Source organism: Mastigoproctus giganteus, chromosome 2 (genome assembly GCF_048544385.1).
Source record: "Mastigoproctus giganteus isolate SK-2022 chromosome 2, ASM4854438v1, whole genome shotgun sequence".
Classification (NCBI taxonomy): domain Eukaryota; kingdom Metazoa; phylum Arthropoda; class Arachnida; order Uropygi; family Thelyphonidae; genus Mastigoproctus; species Mastigoproctus giganteus.
In genome coordinates, this window is record NC_143576.1 from 270,825,408 (window position 1) to 270,848,383 (window position 22,976).

Consider the following 22,976-nt stretch of genomic DNA (forward strand, 5'->3'; position numbering starts at 1 on the left):
TTGTTGAAAATAAACATGAGGAAGGCACCTGGGGTGGATATGATCTATCAAGTTATGTTAAAGAAGGCAGCAAAGGAAGTAAGCAAGCCGTTACTCCTAATTATGAGAGCTTCCTTGGACTCAAGGGAGGTCTCCATTGACTGGAGTTGTGCAAATGTATCCCCCAATTCACGAAGGGGGTTCAAAAGGTGACACAAGTAACTATAGACCTGTAATTTAACTTGTGTTCCGTGGAAAATAATGGAGTCACTGTTTAAAGAAACATTGCAGAATCATCTAGACAAGACAGCGGTAATAGTTAAGACAGCATGGATTTGTTAAAGGGAGGTCTTGTCTGACTAATTTGATTGGATACTATGATGTGGTTATAAAGGAATGGGATGCAAAAAATAATTTTGATATCATATACTTGGATTTCAGGAAAGCTTTTGATACTGCTGCACATAGAAGACTGCTGTACAGATCAGAGTGATATGGCATTAAGTTCAAGTTGCTACAAAGGATAAAGGATGCTTGAGTTAGAGACAACAGAGAGTGGTAATCAATGGACACTGCTTTTCGTTGACTAATGTCATTAGTGAAGTTCCCTAGGGTTTAGTACTGGGCCCATTTTTTGTTTTGTGTATTCATCAATGATATTAATGAATATACAAAAGGTATATCAGGCCTAATGTCCAAGTGTGCAGATGATACAAAGGTTGGCAGGGTTGTTAATGACATTAAGTTTGGCAAATTGGCTGAGAAGTGGCAACTGAAGTTTAACATTGACAAATGCAAAGTACTGCATATGGGCATCAGTAATTAAAGAGTAGCATATCAACTGTGTGGTACTACACTCAGGGAAGTGAAGGGTGAAAAAGATCTGGGTGGAAATTGTGCAGTCAGGTATGAAGTTTGCTGAGAAGTGAAGACAGAGTGCCAGAGCAAGTCATGTAGTCTTGTTAATGATATATAGGAATTTTGCTAACAGGGACAAGGAGGTGATTACCTGGTGATTATACAAGGCAGTGGTCAAGCCACACCTTGAGTACTGTGTACAGGTCTGGAGGCCTCATTTTAAGAAGGATGTAATGTTGCTAGAACGAGTACAAAGAAGGGCAACAAGATTGGTAGGAAACAATGGGGTAGTCTTACCGAGAAAGGCTGAAGTTTTGCATATTGCAGCATCTGGAAACCAGGCATCTGCGAGGGGATCTGATTGATGTGCATAAGGCTTTGAACAGGTTGAGCAAGCATCAGTGCTGATGGGATTCTTCCTCTTGCTCAGATTGCGAACCTGAGGGAACATAGATTCAAATTGACGAAAGACAGTTGTAGAATAGATGTGTGGAAATTTTCCTTTAGCCAGTGTGTAGTTGATTGCTGGAAAAGATTTACATCTCTTGTTGTGGAAGTTAATACCTTAAATAGATTTAGGGATGAGCTAGACAGGCATTTGGAGTGAATGGATGGTCGGAAAACAAGATTTTATTTTATTTTATTAGCTGATGCTACATAAGCTTGCTTTCTTGCATCATATGCCTTAACTAATGCTAATATGCTGGTGTTCAAAGAAAGTGCATCACCTAGGAATTTCACATTTCTAGCATCACAAATAGATATTTAAACAAAAGATATTTATTAATAGTTAAGCAAAGCTAAGTAATATTTGACAGGTGCTCTCAAAATATTCCAAAATGAGCATTTGCAACCTTTATACAACAGTTTTGGTAAACAAGACAATTATGATCGAAATGTTATCAAAAGCCCTCAGATTGCTTCAGTTTATCATTTAAAATGAAAAGTTCACCAGGTGCAAACTAATATTTAGTTGAACCGCCTGTGGCCCTGATGACAGCAGCACACCATCGAGGCATCGACAAGATCCATTCCTGAAAATAATCAACTGATAGTTCCTGGTTCCAAGCATGAATTATGGCTTCCTGAAGTTCACAGAGGGTCTTTGGTTTCATTCTGGCAACTGCAGATTCCACACGATGCCAACAGTTCTGTATAAGATTCAGGTCCGGGCTGTTTCCTGGCCAGCTAACAGTTGTAATGGACCGCCGTTCTTCCAACCATTTTCTCATCTTTAACAAATGTAAACACATTACTGTCGAACCTCTAATGCAGAAATGAAGCTAAAGTAACTACAGAAGTGCCTACTTACACTTTTCGCCTGATGACAAGGAGCACAGTCATCCTGAAAGATGCAATTACTTGGCAGGTTGAAATGGTCTCTAATGATTAGCAGCAATTTGCTTTCCAATATAGCCAGGTATCCATTGGCATTTACGGAACCTTATGATGTAAAGATTGGTAGAGTAGTTAATGATCACTGCCAAACAGAGCTTCTTCAGAGTGACCTTGATAGACTTAAGGGATAGTCAGAAAATGGCAGCTATGCTTTAATAGCAAAGTGTAAGGTATTACACCTGGGGAAACAGTAATCCCAAAATAACTTTACACTCGGTGGAATTGAACTAAAGCTAGTAGTGGAGGAAAGGGACGTGGGTGTTACGATACAGTCAGACATGAAGTTCTCTGAGCATTCTAGACAGGTTGCAAGGAAGGCCTGTGGTGTCCTATCAATGATTTATTAAACATTTACTAGTAGAGATAACAATGTCATAATCCCATGATATAAGGATATTGTTAGACCACACTTGGAATACTGTGTTCAAGTGTGGAGACTGCACCTAAAGAAAGACATTGAGCTTCTTGAAAGGGTCCAAAGATGGGCAACTTGATGAGTCTGAGGACGAGGGTTTCCTGTGCGGACGTGCCTTTCTGCCGCTCTTGGAACAGAGAAGTTTTTTCTGATTTATTTTCTGCTTTTTTAGTTTAAATTGACATATTAACTTATTTCTAGAGTAGCTTTATATTCCTATTTACGGTACTTAAAGTTAAAATAACTTAGATAGAGATTTTGTAGGTTACTTAGTATCGGATTACTTAGTATCCGATTACTTAGTATCGGAAAGAGTATCAAATCCACATGTTTACCGTTCATAAACAGCCGCCATTGTTACGTGAAAATTAATCAGTAAAATCTATTAATCTTGTCGAACTTCATTGGCAATTAAATTGTACTTTTAACTATACATATAACCACTTAGGTTACGGAACATAAATAATTAGTAAAAATAAATAATTAATACATAACTTGATACGGAAGTTATATGAAGGGATTTCGTAGATAACACTCGTTACTGAAACGCGATACAGCATATCCGGAATTCGATAGCATTAGCTTTGTATAGTATAGTGCATAATATAATATTGTCAATTAATCAGTACATCTATTAATCTTGTTAAACTTCATTGTCAATTAAATTGTACTTTTAACTATATATATATAACGACTTAGAGTACAAACGTAACAAATAATTAATACATACTTGATACGGAAGTTATATAAAGGGAACTCGTAGATAACACTCGATACTGAAAAATAAATATAGCGTTATAACTGTGTTAAGATACAAGTTTAAGGTTTTAATTTTGTTCTGAAATTGTAATTTTATTGACATTTAAATCAAAATCATGACTCTGACCAGAGCAGCAAAGCAAAAGGCTCAAGCTAATGGGAGTGCTGTGACTCAGGGGAGAACTGAGGGGGGCGGTTGCCCTCTGAACCACAGCCTTTTAAGATGCACTGTTTGCTTGATGTTTGCGGAGCAATCGGGTACGGGACATGATACTGCCATGGGGGATGTCTTTGTGTGTGCACGATGCAAGGAGTGCAAGGAAATTAGGCGACAACTCGGCGTTGTTATGGGCCTATATGAGACCTTGAAGGACAGGGTGGATGCCCTCGAAGGAAATAAATTGAGGGGCCCATCAAGCTCTCAGCTGCCCACATCAACGCCAGAACTTGGACTTGGTCATCTTGCAACACAGAGGCAGCCCCCAAGGCAGAATGCGCTGGTCCAACAAGAACTAGTAGTTGTTGGTGACTCAAATGTTAGGGAAAGGGGGAACATGCTTTGAAAAAGGATAGGTGGAACAGGACCAGGGTATGTCTGCCAGGGGCAAAGGTTGATGACGTTGTAGAGCAGATATCATCTTTTAAGGGCACAAAAGGTGATATAGTTGTACACGTTGGCACTAATGATATTAAGAGTAGGAGACCAACGGAATTACTTAACAAGTACAGGTCACTGTTGAAAAAAAGCCATGAAGTAGGGTTGAATTTGAAAGTGTCTGCAATTCTACCCAGACACGATAGGAGGGAGTATATGATGAGAGCCTTGTCGATCAATTCGGCCCTGAAACGATTGTGCAAGGCTCAAGGGGTAGAATTTTTTTCAGCCTGGAATGTACTTGTTAACAGGAGAGATTGCTTCTACAGGGATGGGATACACTTAAATACAAAGGGTGCAAGAATATTTGCTGATGCTATCGAGGCAGTGTTAGGTGGGTCGGAAAACTGCTAGCTTGGGGGGAGACAAAGACTAATGGATTAACAGTAGCCACCGGCAGAGGTGAAAGAGATTCTTGCACTGCTTCTATTGGAATGAGCAGAAACCTGAAAAACAATATGCAGGATATTTCAGAGACTTCTGGAAGTCATTGCGGTACAAGTAAACACATGGGTTGTGTTAGGGTAGCTAAGAATAGAAACAGGTGCATGTATACTTGCGTGTACACCAATGCTAGGAGTTTAGTAAATAAATTTGATTAATTTGAGGTATTACTCAAAACATCAAAGGCAGATATTGTTGGGATATCAGAGACGTGGTGTCACACACGGATATAAGGGATGCAGAACTGGAATTTGGGGAGTACAACGTCTACAGAAAGGATAGACAGGATAGGAAGGGAGGAGGGGTTATGCTATTAGTTAAAAAACACATAAAATCCAAGGAAGTGAAGCCAGTCGACATCGATGGACAGGGCAGTATCGAGTCAGTTTGGTGTGACATAAGCATAGATAAATCAAAATTGAGAGTAGGAGTGTGCTATAGGCCTAATGACTCTGATGAGTACAATAAGATACTGTACAGGGAAATAGAATGGGCCAGTAAATCAGAGAGTCTTATAATGGGGGATTTTAATTTCCCAGATATTGACTGGAATTTGTGGGTTGGTCACTCACACACTAGCAAGGCTTTTGTGGATTTATTGGATGATTGTTTTCTACACCAGCATGTTCGGGAGGCAACTAGAGGGAGTAATACTCTTGATCTGATTATCAGTAGTGATTCTTCATGCATTAGGAATCTGCAGATAAAGGAACCACTGGGTGGCAGTGATCACAGTGTGCTGAAGTGGGATTTACTCAAGGAGGTAACTACCATCAGAGGTAAAGGGAAGGGTTTTTGCTTTCGTAAAGGCGACTATGATGGTCTGAGACAGTATTTAAATTCTATACAGTGGGACCAACTGATGATGTTACCAACAGCAAATTCAAAATGGGAAGCATTCAAGGAACTAATCTTGGAAGCTACCAGGCTTTACATACCAACCAAGAAATATTGTTCAAGGTTCAGGCCTAAATGGTTGTCAGATGAACTAATGAGACATATGGCAGAGAAGAAAAATGCATGGGATACATACAAATTAATGGGTGACATGGAAGCCTATGATAGATATAAGTTGGTCTGTAACCAAGTCACAAAGGAGATTAGGCAGGCAAAGGTAGATTATGAGAAATCCTTGGCAAAGGATGCAAAGAAAAACAGGAAAGAGTTCTTTACCTATTTAAACTCAAGAAGGAAAGGGATTAATCAGATTGGTCCACTGGATGTTGATGGTTCAACAGTTGAGGATCCAGCTCAGGTGGCTAACAATCTAAACGAGTATTTTGCATCTACATTCACACATGAGGAGTTATTCAGGAAGGGGAATGTCGTAGGTGAAGTAAACATTGGCAGTGAGCTAGATGATTTTCTAATAACTGAGAGGAAAGTGGAGGAGAAATTGTTGAGGATAAACATAAAAAAGGCACCCGGGGTGGATGGGATCTATCCAGTTATATTAAAGGAGGCAGCAAAGGAAGTAAGCAAACCCCTAGCCATAATTATGAGAGCTTCTTTGGACTCATGGGAGGTACCAATGGACTGGAGATGTGCAAATGTAACTCCAATTTACAAAGGAGGATCAAAGGCTGACACAAGTAATTATAGACCTGTTAGTTTAACTTCGGTTCCAGGAAAATTAATGGAGGCACTGATTAAAGAATCACTGCAGGATCATCTGGACAAGAATTCAGTTATAGCTCAGACACAACATGGGTTTGTTAAGGGCAGGTCTTGTCTGACCAATTTGATTGGATACTATGATGTAGTCACAAAAGAACTGGATGCAGGGAATAACTTTGATATTATATATTTGGATATTAGAAAGGCTTTTGATACTGTTGCGCATGGAAGACTGCTGCACAAATTGGAGAAGTGTGGCATTGGAGGCAAATTGCTGCTATGGATAAAGGGATGATTGAGTGGCAGAAGACAGAGTGGTAATCAATGGACACTGCTCAACGTGGACTAATGTTATTAGTGGAGTTCCTCAGGGTTCAGTGTTGGGTCCATTGTTGTTTTCTGTATTTATAAATGATATTGATGATGGTGTATCAGGCTTAATGTCCAAGTTTGCAGACGATACAAAGGTTGGCACGGTTGTTAAGGACACTACTGATACTATGCTGCTGCAACAGGATCTGGAAAGGTTGAGCAGATGGGCTGAGAGGTGGCAAATGAAGTTTAACATTGACAAATGTAAAGTACTACATATGGGAAACAGTAACCCCAGGTCAACGTATCAACGCTGACAGTGGTAGAGAATGAAAAGGACCTGGGGATAATTGTGCAGGCAGATATGAAGTTCTCTGAGCAGTGCAGACGAGCTGCAAGAGTAGCTCATGGTGTCTTGTCAATGATATACAGGAATTTTTCTAGCAGGGTCAGGGATGTGATTATTCCCTTGTATAAGGCATTGGTCAGGCCACACCTTGAGTACTGTATACAGGTCTGGAGGCCTCATTTCAAGAAGGATGTAGAGCTGCTGGAACGAGTACAGAGAAGGGCAACAAGATTAGTGAATGGAACAAAGGGTTGCTCTTATGAAGAAAGGCTTAAGTTTTGCAAATTACAGAGCCTGGAGACTAGGCATTGGCGAGGTGATCTGATAGAGGTGTATAAGGCTTTGAATGGCTTGAGCATGCTCAATGCCGATGGGATTCTTCCTCTTGCTCAGAATAATCACCTGAGAGGGCATAAATTCAAATTGAGGAAGGACGGATGTCGGATAGATGTGCAGAAATTTGCCTTTAGCCAGCGGGCAGTTGGTTTGTGGAATAGACTTCCATCGCTTGTTGTTGAAGTTGATAGCCTAAACAAATTTAAGGCTCAGCTGGACAGGTATTTCGAACGAATGGAGGGTTGAAATGGGAGTAGTGGTTGTTTTTTTTTTGGCTGATGCTGAATAAGCTTGCTTTCTTGCATCATATGCCTCTGCTAATGCTAATGCTAACTTGCCTGGTGAGATCGGCAAAATGGCGTTCATATGAGGAAAGACTTTGAATATGTGGGTTGCAGAGCTTGGAAACTAGACACCTTACAGGAGACTTGATTAAGGTGTTTAAGGCTCTGAGAGGCATAAGTAAAATGAATGAGTACGAAATTTTCATGGTTATAAGTGATTCTTGAACTGGGGCCATAAATTCAAGTTATGTTTAGACTGGATTGCAGAAAGTTTTATTTTAGCCAGTGAGTTATAAATTACTGGAATAAGTTACTTATGTGGGTGGTAGGGGCTGGCAGTTTGGGGAGGAAGTTCAAAGATCAGCTGGATAATTACCTATGGAAGGAGGGAAATGCATAGGCTCTGTTCCCTTCCCTTTTCTTTTATTAATTATTTATTTTTTAAAATTTTCTTATTATTTTATTCCTTTTTTCTTTTTTTTTTTTTTGGGTGGTGCAGCATAAGCCATAGGCTTCCTTGTACCATGTGGCCATTACTAATACTAATACTAAACTGCAGGTGACACAAAATGCACCCCCATATAATTTGGCTTCTAGGGAATTTCACTGTAGACACTATACAGTCTGGATGATATTCTTCACCACGTCTACGGCGAATCGTTTGTCTCCCATTAGAGCCATACAGGTTGAATTTATTCTCATCTGAGAAAATAACTGAATTCCACTGCTCTGTGAACCCAAAGGTCGCGGGTTCGAATCCTGCCTCAGGCTTGGATCAGAGTACAAAATGCAAAGACTTTGGGAGGTGCAATATGGCCACAGAAGCTGATGCGCTAACAACTAACAGAAAAAAAACTGCTCTGGGGTTCATTTGACATGGTCTTTACACCAAATTAATCAGGCCTTTTTCATTTTTTGTGTGAGTGAGGGGCTTCTTCTTAGGGCGACAAGCTACAAGTCCATTTTTGAAGAGGTGTCTTCTGACTGTTAATGCACTTGCTGCCACTCCTGTATGCTTTTCCCATTCTCTTTTCAGTTCTGATGAAGAAGCTTTATGGTTTTTAAGGCATAAGCACTTCAAAACACGGTCCTGTTTTGGTGTAGACTCGTTTGCATCCGGTTCCTTTTTTCCTATCAGCAGAACCAGTATTCTTGAGTTTGGAAAGAAATCTACTCGCTGTTGACTGATTACAAGAAACTATAAGCAATATGATGGGAAGAACATCCTTCCTCACATAAAGCAACAATAGCACTTTCTTCGTGGTGTCAACTGCACGTAACTCGCCATCCTGACACAAGCAAGGAATGGCACTCTGCAACTCGTGCAGAGCATGCTTATATAACTGAACGCAACAGCTGATGCAATATTATGTCATCACCTACATGTGCCAATCTTATTGGATGCAATCTGTAAGAAATATTGCCATATACCTACGTTATTTGGACAGCAATTACAATTTTAAGGGGTGATGCACTTTCTTTGAATACCAATGTGTATATTTATATGTGAATGTGTAAGAGTGGGACTGATTGATTGTCCATGCTATGGTTAATTTGAGATTTGTATAGCTGGTAGGTATTCAGAAGAATGGTAAAGCCAAGTGTGAAGAAGAAAACTGGATTGTTGTTGCCAATTGCTAATATAGATTGCAAATAATGCTTCCTCTGAAGCAAAAACAATTAACTAATGCTAATTGTTTTTGCTTTAGAGGTAGCATTATTTATGATCTGTTTATGCAGAGAGAGAGAGAAAGAATAAAAGTCAGTAATTCCCAATGAAGGTATGAGTTCTTGTCTTGAAAAATCTGCCATTAAATGTGAATATAGGAACTCGGAACTTTTTTTCTTTCTTTTTTTTTTTTGGGAGAAATAATCAGAAGGATTGAAGTTAACAAGGTTTCCACATTCAATGCTATTGCAACAATTGTTTAAATATAAGTTTAGCAGTTAGAAGACATGCCAAATTTGCTTGCGTGATTGGCTTTGTATGGTTCTGAAACTTGGATGCCAAAATCAAATATTTGAAGAGATTAGTGGCCTTTGAAATATGCATTTATAGAAGGATTACATTACAAGAAAAACTTCATTCCCATCTGACGTTGAAGGGAGATAGTAGGAAGATGAACATCAGGGAGAAGATGGATCTTTCTTATGAGGAATATAAGAACCTGAATAGACCTAAAAACACATTCTTGCAAGATCTACTGAAAGACAGAAATTTTGCCCGGCCACTGACCTCTGTTAGGAGATGGCAGCAGAAAATGAGGTTGATCCTTGTTGGGGGGGGGGCAATATTTTCAATATGGGCTCTGTTCTCAAAGGCCGCTTTCAATTCCCAACCACGTGTGAAACCACCAGCTTTGTAGCTGCATAGTGTAAATTGTGCATTAATCTTTGTGCACAATGAACATTATTTAATCCCAAATTCTATTAATTAGTCTCAAAATTCCAATAAATCCTTTGTTTATTACAACACAGAGGTGTCCTTGACATTGTATATGTTTTATCTGTGTGATAGTCCTACCCTTTGTTCTATCAGAAGTGTTTGAATTTATTCTAAACAAACATTAAATTTTTTTTTGTTTGTTTGTTTAGGTAGAATGCATTTTTAATGTCAAAATCTCTCCTATAGATAAGATTTCGGACTGGAGCAATGTAGTACTTGCTTATGAACCTGTGTGGGCCATTGGTACTGGAAAAACAGCAACACCAGAGCAGGTAAGCATCTGACTTTAAACTCATTTCTGTCAACAGAATCTTCCAAAGTTTGATACAATGCAATATAATAATTATCTAATAATCATATTTATCTTTTTTTAGATTATTTACATATAACATAGTAACTTGCGCAAAATCATTAGACTATTTAAAATTAAAAAAAAAAAAAAACAATTATAAGGCATAATGTTAGTACTGGTGGGAGAGGAGATGTCAAGTGGCACTGGCAGTTTCCCACAATTCCCCCATATATGCCCTTATACTGCAGTACAGTTCCTTGTAAATGCCAGAATGTGAGTAGTATATGGTTTATGTTGTGTAATTTTGGGTTCTGTTGATCTTCTGGCCTCTTAACTTAAAGGACCCCGTGGAGAACAACCACCACACCAGGGAATCCAAGATAATTTTAGCTAGGCCAGCCCTGCGTCATCTGAGCTTCCAAGGGATCAATTATAAGACAGATAAACTCACCTGTCATTGAAATGAGATCATATATTAGCAGTCTTATGGCAAGATATCTGAATTTCTAAAAAAAAATTATTTTGCCACTTATCCAAAACAAATGTGAATGTGATGCAAAAGGAAAATTTTGAAGCTGAAATTTCTGCTAAGACAATTTGTTTTGTCAGCTTAATTGTTAAAATTAGTGACAAATTTTGAAGTGATGAGTGAAAAATGAAGGGTAGCAACAAATACCCAAATGATTTAGCATTAGGGTATTCATTGAAGATATCTCAATGGGAATGCACTTTTTTCCCGTGTTGGTCTGGGGAGGGGGATGAGACAAATTGACCATGTATAGGCTTCTACTAATGCAATGTTTTCCCATTTCCAGCATGGTGCACAGTCTTGCTATAAATGCCATTACCATCATGGAACATCAAGATCAAGGGAATTAACAGGTGGACTGATCTTTACTAGTGTTCATTTAGTTTGTAGCTATCATGCGTTGTTACATGTGTATTAAGATTCCAAAAATTCCCAGCAAAAGTTCTAGACAATTACTACATTGTCTCCAAAGTGTTATAGAAACAACACATTCATTTGTTTAGTAGAAAATTTGTATAAAACACATAGTGTAATACAGTGCAAATGTAGCATGCCTCATGCCTAAACAAAAAAAAAAAAACCACTTCTTGCTCTGCTCATATTTATTATTTTTTTTTTTTTCAGTATGTGAATTGTTGTTTCTTTTGTTGTTTGGTCAGTCAGGAGTGACATTTACCATCATGGAACATCAAGGTCATGAGAATTAACAGGTGCACTGATGTTCATTTGGTTTGTAGGTATCATGCATTGTTACCTTAGTATTAAGATTCCAGTAATTAACAAAATTTGTTCCAGGCATTATCACCACTTAACAGCCTATACTGTAAAAATAAAATTACTTGTGCAGTGCAGCAGAAAGACAGAAATTTAATTTCAACACTGGCCTCTCGTTTCCATATAATCAGCCTTTTACAATATTCGAGTTAAAGGAATCTCTTAACAGAGCACCCAATAGTGCAGCTAGCCCTGATGGTATATTTTATATTATGCTAAACACCTCAGTGACACAGCCTCACAAACTCTACTGATTTTTTTTTAACAGAATTTTTCAGGAGCATGTTTATCCTTGCTCTTGGAGACATTCATTTGTATTAGCCATCCTTAAACCAGTAAAAGATCTCTCTGATCTGGTAAATTATCATCCAATTAACTAGTTGTTTAGGGAAAACACTTAAAAAATTGGTCCTCAAGTTCCTCACCTGGTTTCTTTTGGCAAAATAGATCTGCACTGGATATGATGGCTAAAGCAGAATCGAACATCAGAAGTGCTTTTGTTAGAAAGGACCATCTAGTTATGATAAGTCTGGATTTAGAAAATGCCTTTGATACAACATGGTATTTCGGTATTTTACGGGATCTTCACACCTTTGGACTACGAGGCAAGCTTCCCTTGTTTATTCAAAACTTTCTCCAGTGCAGGACGTTTCAGGTTAGTCATCTAAATATTCTTTCTAGAATCCATATACAGGAGGATGGGGTCCCTCAGGGATCTATTTTGAGCCTTACTCTATTTGTAATAAGAATAAACAATCTCATCCGTGATATTCCAAGCACATTAGAATTATATCATTATGCAGATGATCTCATGCCAACGGAAAAATATGAATTCCATTGAGAGGCAGCTTCAGAACTCAATTAACAAAATGGAGCACTGATGTCTTGCAAAGACTAACGTTCACAAAAATCAGCACAAAAATCCAACTGTATTCATTTCTGTAAAAAAACTTAAGATCCACCCTGAGCCTGAATTACAACTTAAAATTTTCGCCATACCTCTCTCTCTCTCTAATAGTATCAGATTTCTTGGCCTAATCCTGGACAATAAATTAAACTTCATTCAACACAACACAAATCTGTGAACTAGTTTCTTTAAAAAATTAAATATCCTTAGAGTACTATCTTTATCAACATGGGGTGCTGACCGATACACTCTGCTTCAACTGTATCAGGTATTAATCAGATCTCGCTTGGATAGCAGATCACCAATCTATGATTCGGCTAGGAAAAGTGCACTAATTTGACTGGACACTATCCATCACAGTCCCCTAAGGATTGCCTCGTGGGCTTTTATAACATCCTGTGTACACAGTATGTATATAGAGGAACACAAACCTCCACTCCATCTTCAGAGGAAAGTGTTGCATTAGCAGTAGTAGAGGCATATGATGCAAGAAAGCAAGCTTATGCAGCATCAGCCAAAAAAAAAAAACAAGGAAAAAAAAAGAAAAAAAAAAAACTGCCACTTCACCCCTCCATTCGTTCGAAATACCTGTCCAGCTGAGCCTTAAATTTATTTTGGCTAACTTCCGCAATGAGGGATGGAAGCCTGTTCTACCAACCAACTACCCGCTGGCTAAAGGCAAATTTCCACACATCTATCCTACATTTTGGAATTCAAAAGTACATCACCAAGGGTGTCAAGACTAATACTCAAGATTTCTAAGAGGTACAAGCTAAAGATTATAATGATTTATGCACCAACATCGAGCCATGATGATGAAGAGGTTGAAGAAATGTACACCAAAATTGAGAGTCTTCTAGATGAGCAGAAAACCCACTACACTATTATTATGGGGGACTTCAATGCTCAGGTTAGAAAAAGGCAAAGAGGGGCTAAGAGGGGAACAGGTATCCTGTGTGTTATTAGACACTCAGCCTAAAACACTGATGGATCCAATATCTCTCTATTACAGAAGATTTAGAAGAAGGTTGGCCTGCCTCCCTAAAATCTACTCATGCACACCTTCTCGATGGTAAGCCCTGTTACGTCACTTAGGTGGCAACGAACGTGTAGAGTGGTTCTGTTCAAAACGCCTGGTCAGCGTGAAGAGGAAAAGACCAAAACCTCCAGCATATGACAGCACAACAATACAAATGGCCCTCAGTCCCCAGCAGCTTTCACTCTCCCTCTTACGGCAGCGAGAGGATCAGAGTGGAAGCAGAGGGTGCTAAGAATCTCTGGGTACGACCAGGCTGCCATGCACGGAAATTGAACTTGGCCTGTTATAACGTACGATCACTCATCAGTGAAGACAGGATATTAGAGCTGGAAAAGGAATTAGAAAATGTGAATTGGAATATCATCGGTTTGGCTGAAACAAGAAGAAAAAATGAATCACTTATAAGTTTATCAAGTGGAAATCTGCTGTACACCAATGGAAACAGTGAAAGGAGTGAAGGTGGAGTTGGGTTTCTGGTCCATAAAGATTTTAAAAACAACATTTTGGAATTCAAAAGTACATCACCAAGGGTGTCAAGACTAATACTCAAGATTTCTAAGAGGTACAAGCTAAAGATTATAATGATTTATGCACCAACATCGAGCCATGGTGATGAAGAGGTTGAAGAAATGTACACCGAAATTGAAGGTCTTCTAGATGAGCAGAAAACCCACTACACTATTATTATGGGGAACTTCAATGCTAAGGTTGGAAAAAGTCAAAACAGCGCAGAAAGAGGAACTATAGGAAATTTTGGAATTGGTGAAAGAAATAAAAGAGGTGAAAAACTTGTGGAATTTGCAGAATCTCAAGGACTGTCAGTAATGAACACTTTTTTCAAGAAAAGGGTGAACAGAAAGTGGACATGGAAGAGTCCAAATGGATTAACAACTAATGAAATCGACTTCATCCTCACTAACAGAAGATATATTGTGAATGATGTTACCGTCCTGAATAAGGTAAATGTTGGAAGTGATCACAGAATGGTAAGATGTACACTTGATATAGATGTAGGAAAGGAAAAAACTGACTCGAGTAAATAATACAAAGGTCTTTGAGGTAACAGCGGAGGAGAAAAAGCAGTATGTACTGGAACTTAAGAACAAGTTTGCGCTTCTGCAGACTGCTCAGGACCAAGATATCGACGAGGAATATTACAACTTTCTGAAAGTGATAAAGCCCAAGAAACCTATAGGGAAAAAGAAATCCAAAGAAGAAAAAATTAGTCAAGAAACACATGTCATGATGAACCGAAGACGACAAATGAAGACTAAGAAAAACACTGACAGGGAGAAAATTGAGTATACTGAGTTATGCAAAGCCATTAGAAAGAGACTCAGAGAGGACATAAGAAGATTTAACACAAGAAAAGTAGAACAAGCATTAAGGGAAAACAAAGGATTTAAATCAACAGCCATGAGCAGTAATACAGAAAGACAAATGATACTGAAACTGAAGAATAGCGATGGTGTACTTATAAACAGCAGAGAAGGCATAATTCAAATAGCAGAAGACTACTATAGAGAATTATACCAGGAGCAAGGGAATGATACCAGCAGTGGGGAAGATGAATTGCAAAGTAACAACACATATGACATACCCGATATTCTTCCTGATGAGGTAGAACATGCATTGAAGAAAATGAAGAATCGGAAAGCCCCGGGGGAAGATAAAGTTACTGTAGAGTTGTTAAAATTGGGAGGAAGAGACATAACACAAACACTGGCAAGACTCTGCACAAAGTGCATTAGAAAACGTGTGATGCCTAAGCAGTGGAATAATGCAATCATAGTTTTGCTGCATAAGAAAGGAGATAAATCAGAAATTGGAAATTATAGACCAATTAGCTTGTTATCCCACATCTACAAGTTCTTCACAAGGGTCATTACTAACAGATTACAAAGAATACTTGATGAGAATCAACCGAAAGAGCAAGCTGGCTTTAGGACAGAATTCTCAACTATGGATCACCTTCATGTAATATCACAGCTAATGGAGAAAGCAAATGAATATAAAACACCATTATGCCTGGCATTTGTGGATTATGAAAAGGCATTTGACTCCATACAGCATAAGGCAATGTTTCAGGCACTGGAAAGACGAGGCATAGATACCCCATATATTGTGATTTTGAAGAAAATATATGAGAGTGCTACCTCCTTTATTAGACTAGACAAAGACAGTAGCAAATTTAAAATCGAGAAAGGAGTTCGGCAAGGAGACACAATATCTCCGAAGCTGTTTACTGCTGCCCTTGAGGAAGCTTTAAGATTAGACTGGTCGCAGAAAGGAGTCAATGTGAACGGAGAGTACCTAAACCATTTACGATTTCAGATGACATTGTGATCATAAGCCACAATCCCAAAGAATTAGAGGAAAATCTTAATCAGTTATGCACAGTTAGTAAGGATTTTGGACTAAAGATGAATATGGCTAAAACAAAAATAATGATGAACAAGTATGCCACAGAAAGGGAAATAATGATTGAAGGAGCAGTAATTGAAAAGGTGGAGTCATATACTTATCTGGGACAAGGTATTAGCTGTAATAATGATAAATGGCTGGAAGTCAAGAGAAGAATAAATTTTGGAGGGATAGCATTCAGGAAATATAGTCACATACTGAAGAGCAATATCCCAGTTTGTCTGAAACGTAAAATAATGAAGCAATGTATACTCCCCACCATGACTTATGGAAGTGAAACTTGGGCACTCACGAAAAGAATGGAAGAGAAGCTGAGAACTACACAGCGAAGAATTGAACGAATTATACTGTGAATCAGACTGTTAGATAAGAAGAGAAACACATGGATTAGGCATCAAACTCAATGAAAGGACATTCTTATCAAAACTAAAGAACTAAAATGGTCTTGGGCAGGACACATAGCTCGAAGACATGATGACAGATGAACTAAGAAAATAACAGAATGGTACCCAAGGGGAGCTAGAAGAAAACCTGGAAGACAAAGGCGGAGATGGATAGATGAAATTCATGAGTTTTTGCGTAGTAAATGGATGGCCAGTGCTCAAAACAGAAGGAACTGGAAAGTTGCTGGAGAGGCCTTCATCCTGCAGTGGATTGAAAATGGCTGATGATGATGATCCTACATCTGTCCTTCCTCAAATTCAATTTATGCCCTCTCAGGTGATTATTCTGAGAAAGAGGAAGAATCCCATCAGCACTGAGCATGCTCAAACCATTCAAGGCTTTATACACCTCAATCAGATCACCTCTCAGGTGCCTAGTCTCCAGACACTGTAATTTGTAAAACTTAAGCCTTTCTTCGTAGGAGCACCTATTTGTTCCATTAACTAATCTTGTTGCCCTTCTCCGTACTCGTTCCAACAGCTCTGCATTCTTTTTAAAATGAGGCCTGTAAACCTGTATACAGCACTCAAGGTGTGGCCTGACCAGTGCATTATACAAGGGGATAATCAAATCCTTATCCCTGCTAGAGAAATTCGTGTATATCATTGACAAGACACTATAAGCTACTCTTTCAGACTGTCTGCCTGCTCAGAAAACTGCATATCTGCCTGCACAATTACCCCCAGGTCCTTTTCGTTTTCTACCACTGTCAGTGTAGCACTACAGAGTTGATATGTCACTCTGGGGTTACTGCTTCCCATATGTAGTACTTTACATTTTTCAATGTTAAACTTCATTTGCCACCTCTCAGCCCATCTGCTCAACCTTTCTAGATCCTGTTTCAGCAGCATAGTGTAAGTAGTGTCCTTAACAACCCTGTCAACCTTTGTATCGTCTGCAGACTTTGGACATTAAGCTTGATATACCATCATCAATATTATTTATAAATACCGAAAACAATAATGGACCCAACACTGAACCCTGAGGAACTCTACTAATAACATTAGTCCACGATGAGCATTGTCCATTGATTACCACTCTCTGTCTTCTCCCCCTCAACCACCCCTTTATCCATAGCAGCAATTTGCTTCCAATGTCACACTGCTCCAATTTGTGCAGCAGTCTTCCAAGTGCAACAGTATCAAAGGCCTTTCTAAGATCCAAGTATATAATATCAGATATTCCCTGCATCCTGTTCTTTTGTGACTGCATCATAGTATCCAATCAAATTGGCCACACAAAACTTTCCCTTAACAAAACCATGCTGTGTCTGAGCTATAACTGAAGTCTTGTCTAGATGATCCTGCAGTGCTTCTTTAACCTGTGCCTCCCTTAATTTTCCTGGAACAGAAGTTAAACTCACAGGTCTATAATTACTTGTGTCAGCCTTTGATCCTCCTTTTTGAATTGGGGTCACATTTGCACATCTACAGTCTATGGGAACCTCCCCTGAGTCCAAGGAAGCTCTCATAATTGTGGCTAAGGGTTTGCTTACTTCCATTGCTGCCTCCTTTAATATAACTGGATATGTCCAATCCACCCCAGGTGCCTTTCTTGTGTTTATCTTCAACAATTTCTCCTCCACTTTGCTCTCAGTTATTACAAGATTATCTAGATTACTGCCAGAGTTGAATACACCTCTGGCATTCCCCTTGCTGAATAACTCCTCATATGTGAATGTCAATGCAGAATATTCATTTAGTTTGTTAGCTACCTGAGTAGGATCATCAACAGTTGAATCATCGATATCACATGGATCAATCTGGTTCATCCCCTTCCTTCTAGAGTTTACATAAGTAAAGAACTCTTTGCTCTTTTTCTTTGACTTGGTTACAGACCAGCTTATATCTATCATAGGCTTCTGTGTCACGTGTTAATTTATGTGTGTCTCATTAGTTCATCTGACATCCATTTAGGCCTAAATCTTGAACAATATTTCTTAGTTGGTATGTAAAGCCTAGTAGCTTCCAAGATAAATTCTTTGAATGCTTTCCATTTTGAATTTGCTGTTGGTAACATCATCAATTGGTCCCACTGTATAGAATTTAAATACTGTCTCAGACCATCGTAGTCGCCTTTACGAAAGCAATAACCCTTCCTTTTACCCCAGATGGTAGTTACCTCTTTGACTAAATCCCTCTTTAGCACACTGATCACTGCCACCTAGTGGTTCCTTTATCTGCAGATTCTTAATGCATGAGGAATCACTACTGATAATCAAATCAAGATTATTACTCCCTCTATTTGCCTCCCAACCATGCCGATGTAGAAAACAATTATCCAATAAATCCACAAAAGCCTTGCTAGTATGCGTGTGTGTGTGTGACCAACCCACAAATTCCAGTAAATATCTGGGAAATTAAAATCCCCCATTATAAGACTCTCTGATTTACTGGCCCACTCTATTTCCCTGTAGAGTTTCTTATTATACTCAACAGAGTCATTAGGCCTATAGCACACTCCAGTCTCAATTTTGATCTCCCAATGCTTGTCACACCAAACTGACTCGACACTACACTTTCCAGTGATGTCAACTGGCTTCACTTCCTTAGATTTTATGTGTTTCTCAACTAATAGCATAACCCCTCCTCCCTTCCTATCCTGTCTATTCTTTCTGTACACATTGTACTCTCAAAATTGCAGTTCTGCATTCCTTATATCACGATTGCATCCTGCATTCCTTATAACAGAGACGTGTGACACCACGTCTCTGTTATCCCAACAATATTTGCCTTTGATGTTTTGAGCAATACCTTAAATTCATCAAATTTATTTATCAAACTCCTAGCATTGGTGTATTCGCTAGTATACCTGTTCCTATTCTTAGCTATCCTAACACAACCCATGTGTTTACTTGTACTGCAATGACTCCCAGCAGTCTCTGAAATATCCTGCAACTTGTTTTCCAGGCTTCTGCTCATTCCAATAGAAGCAGTGCAAGAATCACTTTCACCTCTGCCAGTGGCTACTGTTAATCTATTAGTCCTTGTATCCCCCCAAGCCTGCAGTTTTCCGACCCACCTAACACTGCTTCGATGGCATCAGCAAATATTCTTGCACCCTTTCTATTTAAGTGTATCCCATCCCTGTAGAAGCAGTCTCTCCTATTAACAAGTACAGACCAGGCTGAAAAAAATTCTTCTCCTTGAGTCTTGCACAATCTTTCGAGGGACGAATTGATCGATAAGGCTCTCATCATATACTCCTTCCTATCGTGTCTGGGCAGAATTGGAGACACTTTCAAATTCAACCATAATTCACGGCTTTTTTTCAACAGTGACCTGTACTTGTTAAGTAATTCTGCCCATCTCCTCTTAATATCATTAGTGCCAACGTGTACAACTATATCACCTTTTGTGCCCTTAAAAGATGATATCCGCTCTACAACGTCATCATCCTTTGCTCTTGGCAAACATACCCTGTTCCTGTTCCACCTATCCTTTTTACAAAGCATGTTCACCGTTTCCCTGACAATAGTCACCAACAACTACTAGTTCTTGTGGGACCAGCACATTCTGCCTTGGGGGTTGCCACTGTGTTGCGTGATGACCAAGTGCAAGCTGTGGCATTAATGTGGGCAGCTGAGAGCTTGATGGGCCCCTCAATTTAGATTCTTCGAGGGCATCTACCCTGTCCTTCAAGCTCTCATATAGGCCCATAACATCGCTGAGTTGTTGCCTGATTTCGTTACACTCCTTGCATCGCGCGCGCACACACACACACGAAGACATCCCCCATGGCAATATCATGTCCTGTACCCGCTTGCTCCACAAACATCATGTGCAAGCAGTGCATTTTAAAAGGCTGTGATTCAGAGCGAAACTGTCCACCTCAGTTCTCCTCTGAGCCACAGCACTCCCATTATCTTGAGCCTTTTGCTTTGCTGCTCTGGTCCGAGTCATGATTTTGATTTAATTTCAATAAAATTTCAGTACAAAATTATAACCCTAAACTTGTATCCCAACGCAGTTATAACACTATATATATTTTTCACTATCAAATATTATCCAAGAGCTCCCTTTATATAACTTCTGTATGAAGTTATGTATTAATTAATCATGTTACGTTTGTAATCTAAGTCGTTATGTATTTTTGTTGCATAGTTGAGTCGTGACTCAACTATGCAGCAAAAATACCGAGCCTTCCCTTTCACCCTATTTGGGCATACTTATTTGAGCCTGAGTTGATCACCTTTTATGACAATAAACCTAACGAAAACAAGCCAATTGGAATAAGGCTACTACAGTTAATAGAATGCTGGAATTTACATATGGATAATATCTTTCAGGAAAAAAGCACTTATGACTCTCCATGTCTAGTTATACACCAGTCTATGCTCTCTCTTTCCAACAATGGGGAAATAAACAAGCAGCACATCTCACCATCAGGAAATTCCATGCTGCATGTGTAGCTAAAAATTCTGTGTTTTCATATATATATATATATATATATATATATATATAGACACTGATGGTTCAAAAACAAGTTCAACTGTAGACGCAGCAGCAGCAGTTTCTACTATCCTTTCTAGTTCTGTGTCTCTTCTGAAGGAATATAGTGTCTATACTGCCAAACTGTTTGCGATTAAGATAGCTCTATATCACGTGACTGATCTGTCCTATAAGCAAACAATGATCTATTCTGCCTCTTTGAGTGCAATAACAGCATTAAAAAATTCGTCCAATCCAATCCACCCCGTCTTGAAGATCACAGTTAAATGTGTTATGTGCTCCTAACCAATCAGTAACTGTCGGTTGGATACCAGGTCATGTAGGTATCAGAGGAAATGAATATGTAGATCAGGCCATTGAACATCCGACTACTGCATGCTCTCCTAACAATGGTAGTAAGCTACTGCAATTCAAACAGGAACCTCAGTTGTGGTCATCATTAAGCATGAGATCAAATAGGCAAGAAGAGGTGATCCTGGCTAGGATGCATATTGGGCACATGTATCTAACCCATATTTATGCTCATAGAGGAAGATCTGCATACTTGTATTGATTGACAAAAACACTTATGGTGAAGCATGTTCTACTAAATTGTAACCGTTATATTAATGTTTGAAACACAATTTTCACAACACTTTCACATCTGGAAGAACCTTTAATATTATTTCATCTGATTGGAGACAATGCAAATCTAGCTGAATTTTTTGCATTCTTGAAGCAGACACGGTTATTTAACAGATTTTAACATTTCAACTACACTACCAAATAGAATCAGGCACAATATGGCCTTAGCAGCCCTTGTGCCATTAAACAATATACCAACAACATACCTTGTGCCATTAAACAAGTAAAAATAAAATCAATAAAAGTGAATACAAGTAGTATATGAAAAGCGATAAAAATATATATGTGCTTATTGTATTTTTTTGTTATTTTTGGTTTTTAGGAGCATTAGCAACTAAGCCCATATTGCTCCGGGAATATGCAGTGGTCATTCCCTGACCTTTCCGCATCCTCCGTATTTGGTGGTGATGGGCTCGAACCCTGGTCTAGTCTAAAGAAGCATGTGCGTAGCACATGCTTCTTTAGCGTTTGTTTTCACTTTAGCAATATATGATTGCAACTTCCTGCCTGGAAGTTTTATTCCTCTAATTCCTTTTATTCCTCGTCGAGTCTGCTGACGAGGCCAGTAGGGGCCAGACGTGTTCAAAGCCGCAAAGTGGATTTTTCTTATTTATTGATTTGAAATTATTGTTTTTCTAAGACTTTTGATTTAAATTTAGCAGTATAGCATTATTTTGTGATTTTCTGATTAATTTGGTGTATTTATTCTTTACTCGGCCTTGCCATTGCATAAAAGTATCGGTAAGAGTATACACGTGTTACAAGTCGCAACTCCGCTGAACGAGAAGTTTTTTTTTTTAGCCATATTTAGCCGCTTATTGAATATTTTTTACATCAACTTATTTTTTGTAAGTAGCTTATAGACCTAGTAAGGATCGTTAGTTTATTCTGAATTGAGACAGCGAGATTTGAAAGTTAATTAATACTTAAGTATCCATAGATGGCCGTTTGTAACTTCCCATCTTTGTCATACGATCGTCATATATCGAACCTAGATAGCATTAGTATAATACAGGTTATAATATTTTCAGTGATCGGTAAAATCTATTAAACTTCTTGAACTTCGTTGGCATTTAAATTGTACTTTTAACTAAATGCATATACCGACTTAGATTACAAACGTAACATAATTAATTAATACATAACTGACACGGAAGTTATATAAAGGAAACTCGGAGATAATTAATACTTGACACTAAAAATATATATATCCCGTATAACTGTGTTCGGAGATAATTTAGGGTTATAAACTGAAATTGAAATATTATTTAAGTTAAGAGAAACATGACTCAGACCAGAGCAGCAAAACAAAAGGCTCAAGCTAATGGAAGTGCTGTGGCTCAGAGGAGAATTGAGGGGGGCAGTTGCCTTCTGAATCACAGTCTTCTAAAATGCACAGCAGCTTGCATGATGTTTCTGGGGCATTCAGGTACGGGACATGATATTGCCATGAGGGATGTCTTTGTGTGTGCGCGATGCAAGGAGTGTATCAAAATCAGGCAACAACTCAGCGTTCTTATGGGCCTATATGAGAGCTTGAAGGACAGGGTGGATGCCCTCGAAGGAACTAAATTGAGGGGAGCCATCAAGCTCTCAGCTGCCCACATCAACGCCAGAGCTTGCACTTGGTCGTCGCGCAA

The 22,976-nt window shown here is 38.8% G+C and overlaps 1 protein-coding gene across 1 annotated transcript in view; it reads left to right on the forward strand.

Annotated features, from left to right (window-relative positions):
- The window catches only part of Tpi (triose phosphate isomerase), a 226,118-nt gene that overhangs the window by 137,712 nt on the left and 65,430 nt on the right, over positions 1-22,976 (forward strand). Inside the window, exon 6 of the mRNA XM_090369145.1 lies at positions 10,039-10,124. Within this exon, the coding sequence (XP_090225271.1) occupies positions 10,039-10,124 (86 nt within the window). The remainder of the gene's footprint in view (positions 1-10,038; positions 10,125-22,976) is intronic.